General features: G+C 46.9%; 1 protein-coding gene across 1 annotated transcript in view; it reads right to left on the bottom strand.

Annotated features, from left to right (window-relative positions):
* Window positions 1–2,705: 2,705 nt before the first annotated feature.
* The window catches only part of LMCD1 (LIM and cysteine rich domains 1), a 57,948-nt gene continuing 46,069 nt past the window's right edge, over window positions 2,706–14,584 (bottom strand). The window contains exons 5-6 of the mRNA XM_019428299.2: window positions 4,071–4,286; window positions 2,706–3,363 (exon numbers count right to left, since the gene is read on the bottom strand). Coding sequence (XP_019283844.1) covers window positions 3,205–3,363; window positions 4,071–4,286 — 375 coding nt within the window. The 3' untranslated portion in view covers window positions 2,706–3,204. The remainder of the gene's footprint in view (window positions 3,364–4,070; window positions 4,287–14,584) is intronic.

The following is a 14,584-nucleotide window of genomic DNA, read 5'->3' as shown; positions in this document are numbered from 1 at the left end:
GAGAACCAAAGATAGTGCAAGTTCATAGAGGAAGGCTTTCAGAAACCAGTAATTATAGCACAATAGCATCAGTCAATGATTGCAGAAAGCCTGGATGCTTTTGAGCACACAGAGGAACCTAAAACACCCCCGAGGGGAGGGTGAGGCCAGGGAAGTCTTCCTAGAGAAAGACAGTGATGGGAACAGTGGCTGACTTTTTTGCTGAATGGGGGGGGGGGGGTGGTTAGTTAACGTTGTAGCCTTTTAAAGCCTACCTCCTTCCAGTTCTACTACAGAACTGCCACTCAGCTCTGGTGGTCCCTTGGAAAAGGCAGCAGTTGAACACAGCGTGGGGAACTCCCAGAAGAGGGAATAGCTTGAGTGATGGTGCAGAGGTGGAGAAAGCATGAAGCAGGGACCTGCAAGCTTTTCACCAGGCCTCTGAATGGGGAGCAGGAAGCCAAGGTGGTTTGGGGCTGGAGAAATTAAGAAGCTTGATTGCAAGCCTAAGAAGTTTTGATTTTCTTCTAGGTATGCAACAGGGAGCCCCTGTTTTAGAGGAGGCCTGTGTTTCTGAGCAGTTCATCTGGGCAGTGTGTGGAGAGGGTGAGTTCGGGTAGGGAGACTCACTAGGACACTATTGTCAGTCTCGGCTAAAATCATTCAAGGAGAAATAAGACCTCAGTGATAGAGGGAAAGCCATGACAGTGACCTATCTGACAGGAAAGGAGTGTCAGAGAGGATTCAGGTATTCCAATGGCAAGCGTGAGGTGTTGTTAGTAGACATGGGGAAGGCAGGAGGACGTTCTGGGTGATATCTGGTAGGGTCTACTGGGGGACATCACTCCTGCCCACAATGGTGTGGACAAAGATACCAGGATAAAATCAGTCAGGTATCATGCTGGGGTTTCAGCAGAGGAGAGAGCATGTATCCAATAATCTCTCTATCCAGTCATCACTACCCCTGCTTAAAACTCTTTGAAGGTTCCCCATTGCTCTTAGGAGAGACTGGTCTTTTCCACTGCCGACAAAATTGGTGCAACTCTTATGCCTCACATCTCTGTATGTACCACAGTAGTCTTCTGTAAGCCCCACTCATGGGCCATGGTCACCACTGTATCTTCAACACTAATATATAGGTACTGAAAAAACTGATGCTACTTCAGCCACAGGACCTTTGCACATGCCACCCATGTATTTATCCTTAACCATCTTCCTTTCCCTCTTTGGCTGCTCAGAATTTACCCTTTAGATCTCAGTTCAAGTATCACTTTTCCAGGAGCACCTCTCCTGTCTAGGTCCAATCTCTTTTATATTCTTTATAGAGACATGTTCCTCCCCTTTTTATAATTTTACATTGACTTGTCGGAATATTTGCCTAAGGCCATTTCCCCCACAGACTGTAAAGTCCAGGAGGCAGGGGTATTGTGCTTTCTATGAACACTGTCTCCTGTACTCAGGTTGCTTAATGGAACTCTGTAATGCCCAGTGGATATTTGCAGAATGAATGAGTGAGTGAGTGAGTGAGTGAATGAAAGAGTGAATATTCCATTGGTGCCTCTGGGAAGGGATTGAGAAGCAAGTAAAGGTGCTTGAGTAGCACCTTACAGGACAGATAGAATTTCAACAGATGGTGTTGGCCTTCAAGTAACCAGCACAGAACTGGGAAAAGCTCAGAAGAGGGCTTGACCAGAGGCAGTGGGTGAATGTCTAGGAGAAAGAGGGAAATGGAAATCAAGAGAAATGAAGGGTTCCAAGGCCAAAAAGACAATTAAGCCAAATCTTGGAAGGATTCAAATGTCAGGGTGAGGACTTGGTTCTTAACTTGGAGACACCAGGGAGCCAGGCAGGGTGGGTGAGGATGATGACACAGCCCAAGCTTCTCTCTGGGAGGCGGATGGACACGACAGGGTAGCAGGTGACTGGAGCAAGGAGCTGGGAACAGAAAACCACCTCAGGAGGCAATTGCAAAAGCTTTGGTCAAACTTGCAAGGTCAGGGTATTGTAGGTAAGAGATGAACAGAGTGAAATTCGGGTGGGAAAATGAAAGAAACTTGGCAACACATGGGAAATTTGAGAAAGAAGGAAAGCCATGGGTGACCGGGCTGTGAGCCCCTAAGCCTCATGTCTTTTTTTGTCTCTGTTTCCCCAGTAGAGAAAGAGATTCCTTTTGTTAGATGTTGTGCAAAGGAAACTAATCTGGGAGCTGCAAATGCTCAGAGGTCATAAAAAGAGAGAAAATCTGGCCCAAAGACCTATTCTATTTGGCTCATTCTGTGCTGAGTTGGCAACGTTTAGAAGAAGAGAGATTTCGCATAAACATCCTATATTTCTTCAAGACTGCCCTCACTGGTCACCATGTCCCCCGGGGCACCCATTGGCCGAGCTCAGGTAGCCCTGTGTGGCTGCTCCCCAACACTCCACCTGGTCTCACTCTCAGAGGGGTTCGCTCATTCCCTGCGAGGGCAGCCGATCAGCTCCCAGAGGCTGCTTTTTGATGTACCGTAAACCATGACATGTCCCATCACTGATCCGGGGGTTCCTGGAACGGCGGTCCAGGGGTTCTGCCTTGAGCACTTGTGCTCACAGAGAAATCTGATGAGACGCGGTTGGCAAGGAGGCGCAGCACTTCTGTGCCTTCTGCCACCGCCAGCACTCAGGACCGAGGGGCTAAACGGGTGCCATGCAATCACCGCCATGGTGTAAATGACTAGATAGGGCATAGATGGACTTCATCAGACTTTTATTGAATACGTTCATCATGCCAAAAACATCTTTTTTTATTTCAAATTCAAATTCCATTTGAAAAGGAGGCCACAAATGACTGTTGGGATCCCAGCCAGCTCCTGGAGGAGCCCCCACGTTCGTGAGAAAGCACACACATCCGACAGCTACGCGATTTGATCACTCAGAACTGCATTTTGGGAAACTCCTAGAGATCCCTTGCAGGATGCCAGTTGTGTCTGTAGTTGGTGGCTGGGAAACAACAATGTAACCCCATTCTTAGACCTCTCAGAACACTGCTGGCTTTAAAACTATTGACTCTCAAGGATCTACCAGCCTAGAATACGTGTGTGTACGTGTGCATATATATATTCCCACTGAAAAAAATCACTGGTTTTGTTGCCTGCTGGCCGTCACATCGGACCCTTAGAATGACCTCAGCACCCCTGGCTCCCCTCCTTGGTGGGATCCTGTGGATTCCGGCTGTGGCCGGGCAGCCCTTCAGGAGCGTTTGGACTTGCTACAGGTTGGGCACAGCAGCTGGCCCTTGGTGATGATGTATGCCCGGCCGCTCAGCTGCTGCTCACAGCCTTCACACACGAAGTGCTTTCGGTGCCAGGCCAGGTCTTCCACACGCTGGTAGTCCTCCGAGAATATGATCTGGGGAGGGGAGCAGAGACAGTGCGCCAGTCAGGTTCTGTCCCTTGTGGAGACAGGGCATCGAGGACAAGTTGCAGAATGGTGGTTCCTCCTCCCCCATTCTCCTGTGACCTTCAAATGCGTCAGTGGAGGAATGGGTCACAAACCTCAGGCAGTAAGTACGGTTATCTGCACAGGTCATAATTGTCTCTTAGCTTGTTAGATGGAAAACAAAATTCTCTGCCGTAGGCAGGGTTTACTTAGCTAGCAGCCATGATACTCTTTGGCCCGAATCCAAAGCCCGGCTTTGTTCTGAGATGGGATTACATATCCCGGTGAAGACAGCCCAACAATAGCTAAGTGGCCAATGGCCAGTCTTCACCAGCAAGGTCACACAGGGTCACTGGGGCTTTGAATAAATAACACTTCTTTTTTTTAAGTTCGTTTTATTTTGAGAGAGACAGAGCGTGCAAGCATGCAAGCGGGGGAGGGGGAGAGAGAGGGAGAAAAAGAATCCCAAGCAGGCTCTGCACGGACAGTGCAGTGCAGAGCCTGGCGTGGGGCTCAAACCCACAAACTGTGAGATCGTGACCTGAGCTGAAACCGAGTCGGGGGCTTCACTGACTGAGCCACCCAGGCGCCCCACACACTTTGGAATATGTACTTGTATGCTGAGGAAGCCCTGAGGCTCAGAAAGAATTCAGAAAGAGCAGAACAGCTCTTCTCACCTCATCGCAGCCAGAGCACCGGGGCCGTATGCTCTCGCAGTAATGGCGGCCACACCAGGGGGCACCGTCCTTCCAGAAGTAGATGAGGTCCACCAGTGGCTCCGAGCACTTGGCACACACAAAGCAGGTGGGGTGCCACTGCTTGCTGTAGCCTGCCCTGTCTGAGTAGACCACAGGGCTGTCCGCAGGGGCCACTCCCTTGCAGAGCTCACAGACCTAGAAGGGGAGAGGACATCAGGGATATAAGGGTCAGGAGAGCATAGTGACATGGGTTTGAGCTTCAGCTCATCTCTTTCCTTCCTGGGGGCCCTCCAGCAAGTTACTAAACCTCTCTGTTCCTCAGTTTTCTCATCTTCAAACCTACCTCATAGGTTGCTGTGGGGACGAATTAGTTGTTTAGCTCAGTGAGTCTCAAACTTTTTATCCTCAGGACCCTTTATATTCTTACAAATTATTAAGAACCCCAAAGAATTTTTGTTCATATGGGTAACAGCTGTTGGGATTTACCAAAAGAAAAATTAAAACTGACTAAAAACTTGAATAACTATTTGTTGATTCATTTAAAATAATAAACCGACATGTTAATATAAATATTTGTAATTGAAAATAACTGTAGGGGCGCTTGGATGTCTCAGTTGGTTAAGTGTCCAACTCTACATTTTGGCTCAGGTCATGATTTCATGGTTCATGGGATCAAGCCCCATGTTGGGCTCTGTGCTGACAGCTTGGAGCCTGCTTGGGACCCTCTCTCTCCCTCTCTCTCTGCCGTCTACCGCATGTGCACATGCTCTTTCTCTCTCCAAACAAATAAACGCTAAAAAAAAAATAGCTCCATTTTCCCCAGACAGAAAAATTCAGTGAGAAGAGTGGCATTGCTTTATATCTTTGTAAATCTCTTTAATGACTAGCTCAATAAAGGACTGCTGGATTCTTGTAACCGTTGTAGCTTTTCGTCTTTTGCATTATGTTGCTTTCTTTGAAATATATGAAAAAAATCTGACCTCACCCTGCTATGGAGTTAGAAAAGGAATGGAGGAGTATTTTAATAGCCTTTCCAGATAACTGTGGATATTCTTCCTTGATACTAAATCAAAATGGGACAAGTGGTAGTTTCTCAAAAGTCAGTGGGGAATCTGAACCATATCAATTAACCTTTCATCCTGCTTACATTAAAACCCACTGGACCACCTTGCACTTTGAATGGATCTTTTACCCACGTGTAATTATTTTTTATTTATTTATTTTTTTGAGAGACTGAGTAGGGGAGGAGCAGAGAGAGAAGGAGAATCCCAAGCAGGCTCCAAGCTGTCAGCGCAGAGCCCAACTCTAGGCTCAAACTCAGGAACCGTGAGATCATGACCTGAGCCGAGGCTGGGTGGTTAACCAACTGAGCCACCCAGGTGTCCTGTATAATTATTTTTTTTTAATGAACTTTACATTTTAAAACAGTTCTAGATTTACAGAAAAATTGTGAAGATACTACAGAAAGGTATTTGCCCCACACCTAATTTCCTTGGTTCTTAACATCTTAAAGTGATATACTTGTCACAATTAATTAACCAATATTGATATGCTATTATTAAGTAAAGTCCCAACTTTATTCAGATGTTCTTAGATTTTCCTAATGTCCTTTTTCTATTCTAGGATCCTACATCACATTTAGTCCTCATGTCCCTTAGGCTCCTTTTGCCTGTGACTTCTCAGACTTCTTTTGTTTTTGACGACTTTGACAGTTTGGAGGAGTACTGGTCAGGTGGACCTCAACTGGGATTTGTCTGATGTTATTGTCATGATTACATTGGGAGAAAAACCACAGAGGTTAATTGCTATTCTCCTGACATACTTTCCAGAGTACATATGTAATCCATCAAATCTTTTGAGTCATTTTGGAGTTATTTTCCAGCTCCTCAAAATTCCGATGATGATGATGATGATGATGATGATGGCAGTGGCTATCATTTCTTAAAGACAGGTCTACATCCAGCGTTATGCTCAGGATTTTGCACTCCTTACAGAAGCCCTGGAGAGATATTCCCCCTTCTAGATTTAGCTCCCTTTTAAGGAAATCATTATTTCCCTCCAGACTTGGCAAAACTGAGTTTCAGAGAGTTTCAGTGGTTGTTCATTAATATACAGCGGATAGGAGGCAAAGCTGGGATTTGAACATGGGCCAAGCCTGACCCCAAAGCCAAGGTTCTTTCTACTATACTGTGTGTAGGTGTCCATAAACTGCAGCCACACCAAACCCTGATGCTCCCTGTACTCGTAAGACCCACTGGCTAAGAACAGATTTTACGTTTGAGCTCCAGTTCACTGAAATGTTTTCTCCCAAAAAAGAACTTCATTTTCCTCATTAGTAGACCTGTATTAAGGACTGAATTGTGTGCCTGCCACCAATTCATATGTTAAAGTACTAATTCTCAATGTGACTGTATATGGCTACAAGACCAGGTAATTAAGGTTAAATGAAGTCATAAGGATGGGGCCCTAATCTGACAGGACTGGTGTCCTTACCAGAAGACTAGGCACCAATCAACTTCTCTCCCACCCTGTGTGCACACAGAGGAAAGGTCCTGTGAAGACACAGGGAGAAGGCAGCTATGTACAAGCCAGGAAGAGGGGCTTCATCAGAAACCCACCACACCAGCACTTTGATCTTGGACTTCCCGCCTCCAGAATTATGATAATAAATTTCTGCTATTTAAGCCACCCAGTCTGTGGTGTTATGTTACGGTGGTCTGAGCTGACCAATGTAACCTGTATTACAAAAACCTGTATTTATATTATTAGATTGTGAATTTCAGAAATGGAAAACTGTGGAAATTTGTTTTCCCTCTTGTTACATAAAGTACCTACATGATATCATCAGTTTTGGCTCTGGGCCTGCAACACCTAAAATATTTACCATTTGGCCTCCATGAGAAAATGTTTGCAGACCCCAGCTTTAGATGAGGACTCTAAGCTTACCAAGCACCAATTATGTGTCAGCCAAACTAGAAATTTCGTTCTGCCATGCAGACAGGAGTAGGCATAAGTTAAGAGCCTAGACACTTGGCATTCTTAAGTTATATAGTTTAATTACATTCTTAATATATATTCTTGCGTATGAAGAAAAAATAAAAGCTACGATGACAAAAAATAGGGAAAGAAAACCAGACCACAAAGAATGCCCATGTACTGCTCAGGGGTCCCTGAGCACAGTAGTTGTTGAATGAATGTCTACATAAAAAATATGCTTGGCTAATGGATCTGGACAGCTTGACAATGTTCCTTAGAATGTGCTGGACTTGTTGTTTCAGTTATGCCCACAAGAATGAACGGTGTGAGTCCTTCACCGCAATGAAAACCCTGTTCCTCTGCACGTGACTGAGTCCCAGCTCCCATGGAGCTCATCAGAGGTCTTAAACCAAAAACAAGTGATGAATCATCATTTACTTATTTTCACCATCCCTTCAGCACAGCCAGGACGTGTAAACTATTTGGCAAGTGTCATGTGAGTACCAAGTGAGTTTTCTGTCCGCCTGGCTTTCTAAATTTCATGGGACGAAATTTCCAGCCCTTTTCGTCCAGCAAAGAAGGGACTTGGGGTCAATCCACCACCTTGGCTGGGTATCACTGTGGTATACCAGTGGGGCTTCCAACTCCAGATTTCCAGATGTTGCTTAACACGGAAGCAGAGAAAGGGAAAGAGATAGAAATGCACGTGGCGGAGTCTGGGGAGCATCTGAAGGCACCCACAACCCACAGAAGGAAACGGAGGGCTGGGAGGTCAGAGGGGCAGTCTGGGTGGCTGTGAGCCTAGGTTATGGCTGAGATCTCTGGAGGTAATAGGGGGCCATTACTGGTTCTTGAGGCTGGAAGGGCTGTGTTTGGTTTGCACGGGAAGGAGATAGTTGTAGTGGCAGGGGCAGCATGGAGAAGGGAGGGAGAGTCATGCCCGCAGAGCTTGGTCCTGACCTTCCCCCACCACATCTGAAAGTGCTGTCTTATGCACCTCCCTCAGTGAGGAGTGGCCCTTCCCTCATTGTTCCCTCAGCATCCCTGGCTCCTGGCCTCGTTATTACCAGTAGCCAGCCCTTTTTAAAGCAAACAGTGTCACTGCCATTTTATGAAAACAAGATGTCCGAGTAATGAGCCCTGTCAGCATGTGTCAGGAACAAATTTCCTCCCTTGGCCTCTGAGCTATTTTCTGTGTTCCTTTTCCTGTCTGACAGTGTCCTGGATAGTAGATCTGACAGTGTGCTGGCTCTGTCAGCCTGGTGGCCCCTCAGCCACCAGGGGCAGGCTGGCAACCAAGAGTCAGAACGCCCCCTTGCCTGCTTGGCTCCTAGGATCCTTGCCTTGCCTTTCTCTGCACAAACTTATTCTCCAACAATCCTTGGTACTGAAGTGGACAATTTCTAAATTGCAGTAGGTAGCTGAGAGTGGGGCTGGCTGTGTGACCTTGGACAAGTTACCCAACCTCTCTGTGCCTTAGTTTTTTCACCCATCAAGTGAGGATACCAATAATATTAACAATGTCATAGAGCTGTTGCATGGATTAAATGCGATAATAGAGTTAATGGACTTTATAAGGGCTCAGTAATAATTAGCTAAAATCTCTGGTTATCCGTATCCCAGCTCTCTTTATAGATGAGAGACCTGTGGCCCGGAAGGGTTAAATCCCTTTCCCAAGATGACAAAGATATACTGGAGGCAGGATGAGCTTTAGGTTTGGAGGCCTGAGGTTCCTTTCCGTAACACCACGATCATGTAGGTTGGCAGGAAGTGACTTTTCCCACTGATGAGCTTAGTAGTTTCCCATCTCCATTGTCTCCATCTGTGCGTGGCCAGAGAACAGGGTTCTGGGAGTTGTATCGTCCATCACTACCCCAGACTCGGCTACAGTCAGTCCCCTTCCCCAAACCGCCCCCTGTAAGACCCTGGTTCTCAGACTGGAGTCTGCCCCAATACCCCCCAGAGGGCTTCTTAAAACAGACTGCTGTGCCCCACACCCACAGTGTCTGATTCGGATAGGTCTGGGATGGGGTGCAGGATTCTGCAAGCTCTGGGGGATGCTGGTGTAGTCAGGGGACCCACTTTGTGAACCACTGCCACACAGAGTTTAAAAATGACCTTAAAAATAAGCTCAGCAAAAATGATATCATCAACTCTGTTCAGTTATAGCAAACGCCAGTTTGAATTCCTGGGATGCTTAAATTCTACACAATTTTTAAGAAAGCCCAGTGTGGTCATTCCCAGGCTACTTCCCCCATGAAGGAGATAGTGTGGCCAAGTACAAGTCCCTTGGGACTATGTTAAAAAGCATACAGAAGAACACTTATCATTAGCGTATCAGTTGGTTCTTATTCATACTCTCAACCATCTAAAATCAGAGCTTGCTCATGAGAATCTTTCTAACATTTGCCACGTAACTTAGTTTGCAGACCATTTCCCCCTGGGAGGAGGGGGGAGTGGCCCAAATCTTTCACAGGTGGAACAGGTATGAAGTTTCTCCTTATGACCCTGAAGTTTTGCCCTGTCCCTGCTCAAATGGCGAGAGATTCTTAATGAAAAAGGTCTAAATGAAAGGATTTGAAAATTCTATACTTTGGGCCTTTGTAATCTGTAAAAAAACAAAAACAAAAAACAAACAAAAAATGTCTGGTTTGAGAAAGCTGAGGAACATTTCAGATTTGGCTACTTCAGAAGCTAAGACCCTGCAGGGCTGGGGTTCTTTTGGTCATGGTGTGTGGAAATGTTGTTGGCAAATTCTTGGACACTCCTCCATCCAATGGGGTATCTAAGTCCCTTCCTTTGATTGTGGTCCCTCCTTAATGACTTGCTTCTATTGAACAGAGTGTAGTGGGAGGGATGTTACAGATGCCTGTGGTAGGGCATAAAAGACAGCACAGCTTTCACTGGGATCTCTCTCTATACACACACCTTGGGAGCCCTGGGAGGACAGGAAAGAAATCGTGAGACCTCTATGCCAGGGCGACTTTGTGGAGAAACCACACAGAGAGCAACAGGCCCAAAGACCCCCTCCCTGGCTGGTCCAACCCAGCTGTTTGTGTCTTCCCAGCACTGAAGCCAGACCACCAAGACAGCCCCCAGCCTATAGGCTGCTCCAAATGATGCCACGTGGGCAGAGACAAGATATCCCCACTGAACCTTGCCCACATTGCTGATTTCTGAGCAAGACAGATGTTCTTTCTTTAAGCCTCTCCACCTTTGGGTGGTTGGATATGCAACATTAGGTGACGAGAACATCCAATGTGAGCACACAGAATTAAGACTTCTGGAATGGGAGTAACCTAGACACAAAGTGTTTTAGGCAACAGTATATTAGGGACAGTGGCCAAAGGTTACATGGCCAAAGACCTGTCTCTAAGGACCGAGCTGTGTTGGCCTTCAGAGCAGGATCAGCAGATGTGGAGAACCCTCTCCAGCAATAATCTCTCTGCTGGGGTTGCCAGAAGCTCTGTCCCAATAATTCTGTTCTTTTCTGGAAGGCTCTTATCCAAAGGCCTACTCAGTCTAAACCCAGAGTGCCTTGTGAAAATCTCACTATTACAATACAGTAAATATTAACACAAGGGCCTTGAATTCAGGCGCTGGGTTCTTTCCAACACAAATACTCAACAATTTATTTATAAACAGCCTCTCCCCATTTCCTCTTATGGTGATTATTCGCCATCTTTGCTTTGCAGCCTCATGTATCCCAGAGGTTTTTTTTTTTTTCCTCATTTTCTTTCCTTTTTCAGCCCAGTGTCATTTCTGGTATCTTTAGACTCTTGTGTTCTGTTCCTCCACACTGTCATCTTCCTGAGACTCCTCACAGTACAGACTGGGCAGGCTGGGTGCAGTGGTTAGGGTGAGGGGCTTTGGGATAAGATCTGTACCATTGCTCCATCACTGATAAGCCCTGAGACAAATCACCCACCTCCCTGAGCCTCAGTTTCCTCACTTGTAAACATATGACAGGCCCTGGCTTATGGGAGATGCTTTACACATGGCGGTCCCTGTTGTTGGCCAACGATTTCACCTCATGCTTCTTCTTGGGGCAGACGATTGAACATGGGCCTCTCTGCCAAGCAAAGTCACATGTTAGGCATCTCTAACTGAATCTCTCTCACTGGTTACCTGATAAAGGGGGAACACGGAGCCAGGAAGGCTTCATAAATGCTACTCTCAGAAGAGAGACCGTCAGCCTGGGGTGTTCTTAACTCCAGCTTTGACAAGTGTGTGGGCAAGAGCTGGCTTCCCACCAAGGACATTGCAGAGTAGGAAGAAGCCTTATATGTGCTCATCTTGTCGCAGTGGTCATGCACGTGCCTGCAGCTGCATGGGGTGCTATGGAAAAAGGAGGTTCCATCATCTGTGGTGTTTGTGGGGTTTAGGGTAAGTTCCAGTTCTGCCTTAACCGCTCACAAGCTAGATGACTAGAAAAAGGGGAAATTATATTTTGTAGGAGAATTCTTAGGATTCAGTTGAAAAACAAAACAAAACTAGGTAAAGCCTTTGGCACAAGTGCTGGGCACAATCTAGGTAGTCAAGGAATGGCAGATGACGTCATTATCATCATTATTCATTAACCTGCATTAGCAAAATGAAATTGAATAAAACCAAAGTAATTCATAAAAAGCTAATAAAAACCATGTTTTACAGTTGTTCTAATTCTGGGGTGAGCAAACTACATCTGTGGGCCAAACCTAGCCCACTGCTTGTTTTTGCAAATAAAGTTTTATTCGCACACAGCCATGGTCATCTGTTAGATATTGTCTATGGCTGCATTAGTGCTACAACAACAGAGGGAGTAGTTGTGACAGAGACCATGTGGCTTGCAAAGCCTAAAATATTTAGTATCTGCCTTTTACAGAAAAAAAGTTGCCAGCTCTGTTTTAGTCAATGGAATATTATGCAGCCCACTCCAGAAAAAAAAAAAAAAAAAACAAAACCAACTTGTGAAGTCTCTGTGGCAACATGGAAATATATTTATAGCATAAAAAAGTGGGATGAAGGGAATTTTCAGTGGAAAAAAAGTCCTTTAATGTCATTAAAATATCTCCACTGTAAAGAAGGAGGGAGGCAGATGTTGAGAAGCCTGGTAACCATGGTGATTTTTCCTGCTGCTTCCCTGGGCCTTTTACCCTCTGTCCTCCAGCTCAGACAGGGCTCAGGACTGGGGGTGGGGCAGTGGTTTCAAATTCCCAGAGAGGGGCCTGCAGGAAAGCCAGCCTGCCGAGCCCACAAGCCAAACATCTGCTGCACAAAGATTTGGAAGTCCCTTGCCCACAAATATGTCCCTTGTTGGGGCAGGAGTTGGGCTGAGCAGCCAGATGCTGTAAGTTTCCATCTGAGAGGCAGGCCTCAGTGGGCGGGGTGCTGTGGGGAAGGGGCTGGGTGAGGGGCACCCAGCAGTGATGGTAAATTACTAACGGGTGGAGATTACATTGAATGCTATGTTCTGGCTTCCTTTCCCCTTTCTTCAGTTACAAGTTTGGGGTGTAGGGAAGGGAGGAAATTCCATGCCCAGGAAATCCGCACATTTCATTTCTGAGAAAATACCAAGTAAGCATTCTAAATGCAGGGAAATGGTTTGGTGGGGCTGTTAACAATCAGAGCATTGAGGTCATTGACCTCGCAGCCCAGGCGCTCATAGGTTCCATCCAGGTGGGAAAGGTGGGGCGCGGAGGGCCTGGAAAGTGGATATGGGGCTCTGCCATTCTCCAGGGAATGTTCCAGATTGCTGGAGTTGGCAGATCCCTGGCCATGGAGCTCTCTGAAGCCCTCCAAACCCATGAGAACCCATGGTGTGTGGGATTGGGGTGTAATGGGTGAGGCCTTCCATTGTTCTTGGCATGCCTACAAGAGGCCCCCAGATTCTTCACTGAACTGGGCTGTGGGTGACTCCAAACTCTGTGGCTCAACCAACAATCATAAATACACACACTTTTGTGGAGTGTCCTCACCCACCCAGGGCCCCACCCCAGGACTGCTCAGACTCCTCAGGACTGGTGACCAACAAGGATCTGGGATGGAATCCCAGCCCCACCTCTCATCAGCAAGCCTTTTAAGTTCTCTGCTGCAGGTTTCACAGCTGTGAAATGGGTGTGAACAACTCCAGCCTCTGCCAATAGTTGTTAGGAGGACTCAAAGACATGAGTGAGCCTGCTGTGAACAGTCCCCTTCCCACCTGCCCCCCTTCCTTGCCAACACACACACGGTGGGGCAAGTAAAGGAGAGAGGGGGAGACATTAAATATTTGGGGTTTTTAATTGGCCTCACTGATTTAAAGGGCACACTTGTGGGGTGACAGTGTCTGAGTTAGCATCTGGGATTTTTCACTGCGGTGTTTCCTCACAAAGACAGGTGCCTCTGATGGCATTTCCCATGGTGTCCTGCCTCTCCTAAGCTCAGTGTAATAATGACTCTTTAGGGCTGCTCTGAGGTGGGCAAGGGCAGCCACAGCTCCTGGATCTAAGGACCCGGATCTAAGGACTGCATAGCACCAGCCATACGGGTGAGTTGAGCTCAGAGGGTGCTGTTCCCACAATCTGGATAGACCTCTGTTATACATGTGGCCTCACCCCTAACTCAGCTCAAGGGGCCCATTTCCACATGGACAAGGTGGAAAAGGCTTTTGGCAGTAATGCTCCTCTGGTCTGGAGAACCCTTTCCTCTGAGCACATTTTGGTGGAGGGGCTTGGTGAAGACTCAACAGCCCGATCCTGTTGTAACTCGGGTCCCAAGGTCTCTGAGGAAGGACAGCACTGTAACAGGCTGACAGCAGATTGATGGAGCCGTGCCAGCTCCGAGGAGAAACGCCCTGCAGTGTAGACGGAGCCGTGCCAGCTCACAGAAGTGCCCTGCAGCATAGGCTGATTGTGGCTCTGTGAAAAGGGAGCTGGTGGCCTCAGGCTGCTGAGTAGTGTGGTTGGGTGTGGTGTAATGCAGTGTGTGATGCCCTGCCTGTGTTTCCTGAACTCCCTGTGGGTCTTTAAAGGAAGATTCCTATGTAGCATCCTCAGAGCTGGACTCCCTAAGCCAGGAGGCCTAAAACATCTATAGAATGCCCTGTTGTCTTCTCCGATCCTCACCATATGCCACTTTAATGATATTATTTTTCCTCGACTTATATGTAAAATTATTTTTATACTTTTTTTAGCAGTGGTTCTCAAAGTGTGGTCCCCAGACCAATGTCAGCATCAACCCGGGTGTTCATTAGAATAGCTGATTCTCTGGCCCCACCTGTTCCTACTAAGCAGGGAGCTCTAGGGTGGGGCCCAGTCCTCTGGATTTTAGCCAGCCTTTCAGGTGATTTTAGTTTCAGAACCACAGCCACAACCTGCCGGAGGCTCTCAGAAGTCCTACCTCAAAGAAACCCACTTAGTTTTGGTTACTCTAATGTCTCCCAAACTTACATGGCCATGTAACCCCTTTAGGATCTAATATCCATTAGCTATCCGAGGAACAAGCTTTGGGCAACAGGAAAGATGGACTTGGGGACTGATGGGGGGTTGGTTCAAATC

The sequence above is a fragment of the Panthera pardus genome, unplaced genomic scaffold (genome assembly GCF_024362965.1).
Source record: "Panthera pardus isolate Hobbes unplaced genomic scaffold, ASM2436296v1 HiC_scaffold_8, whole genome shotgun sequence".
NCBI lineage: Eukaryota > Metazoa > Chordata > Mammalia > Carnivora > Felidae > Panthera > Panthera pardus.
Note: the sequence above shows the minus strand (reverse complement) of the source record. Positions and strands in the feature narration are given on the sequence as shown.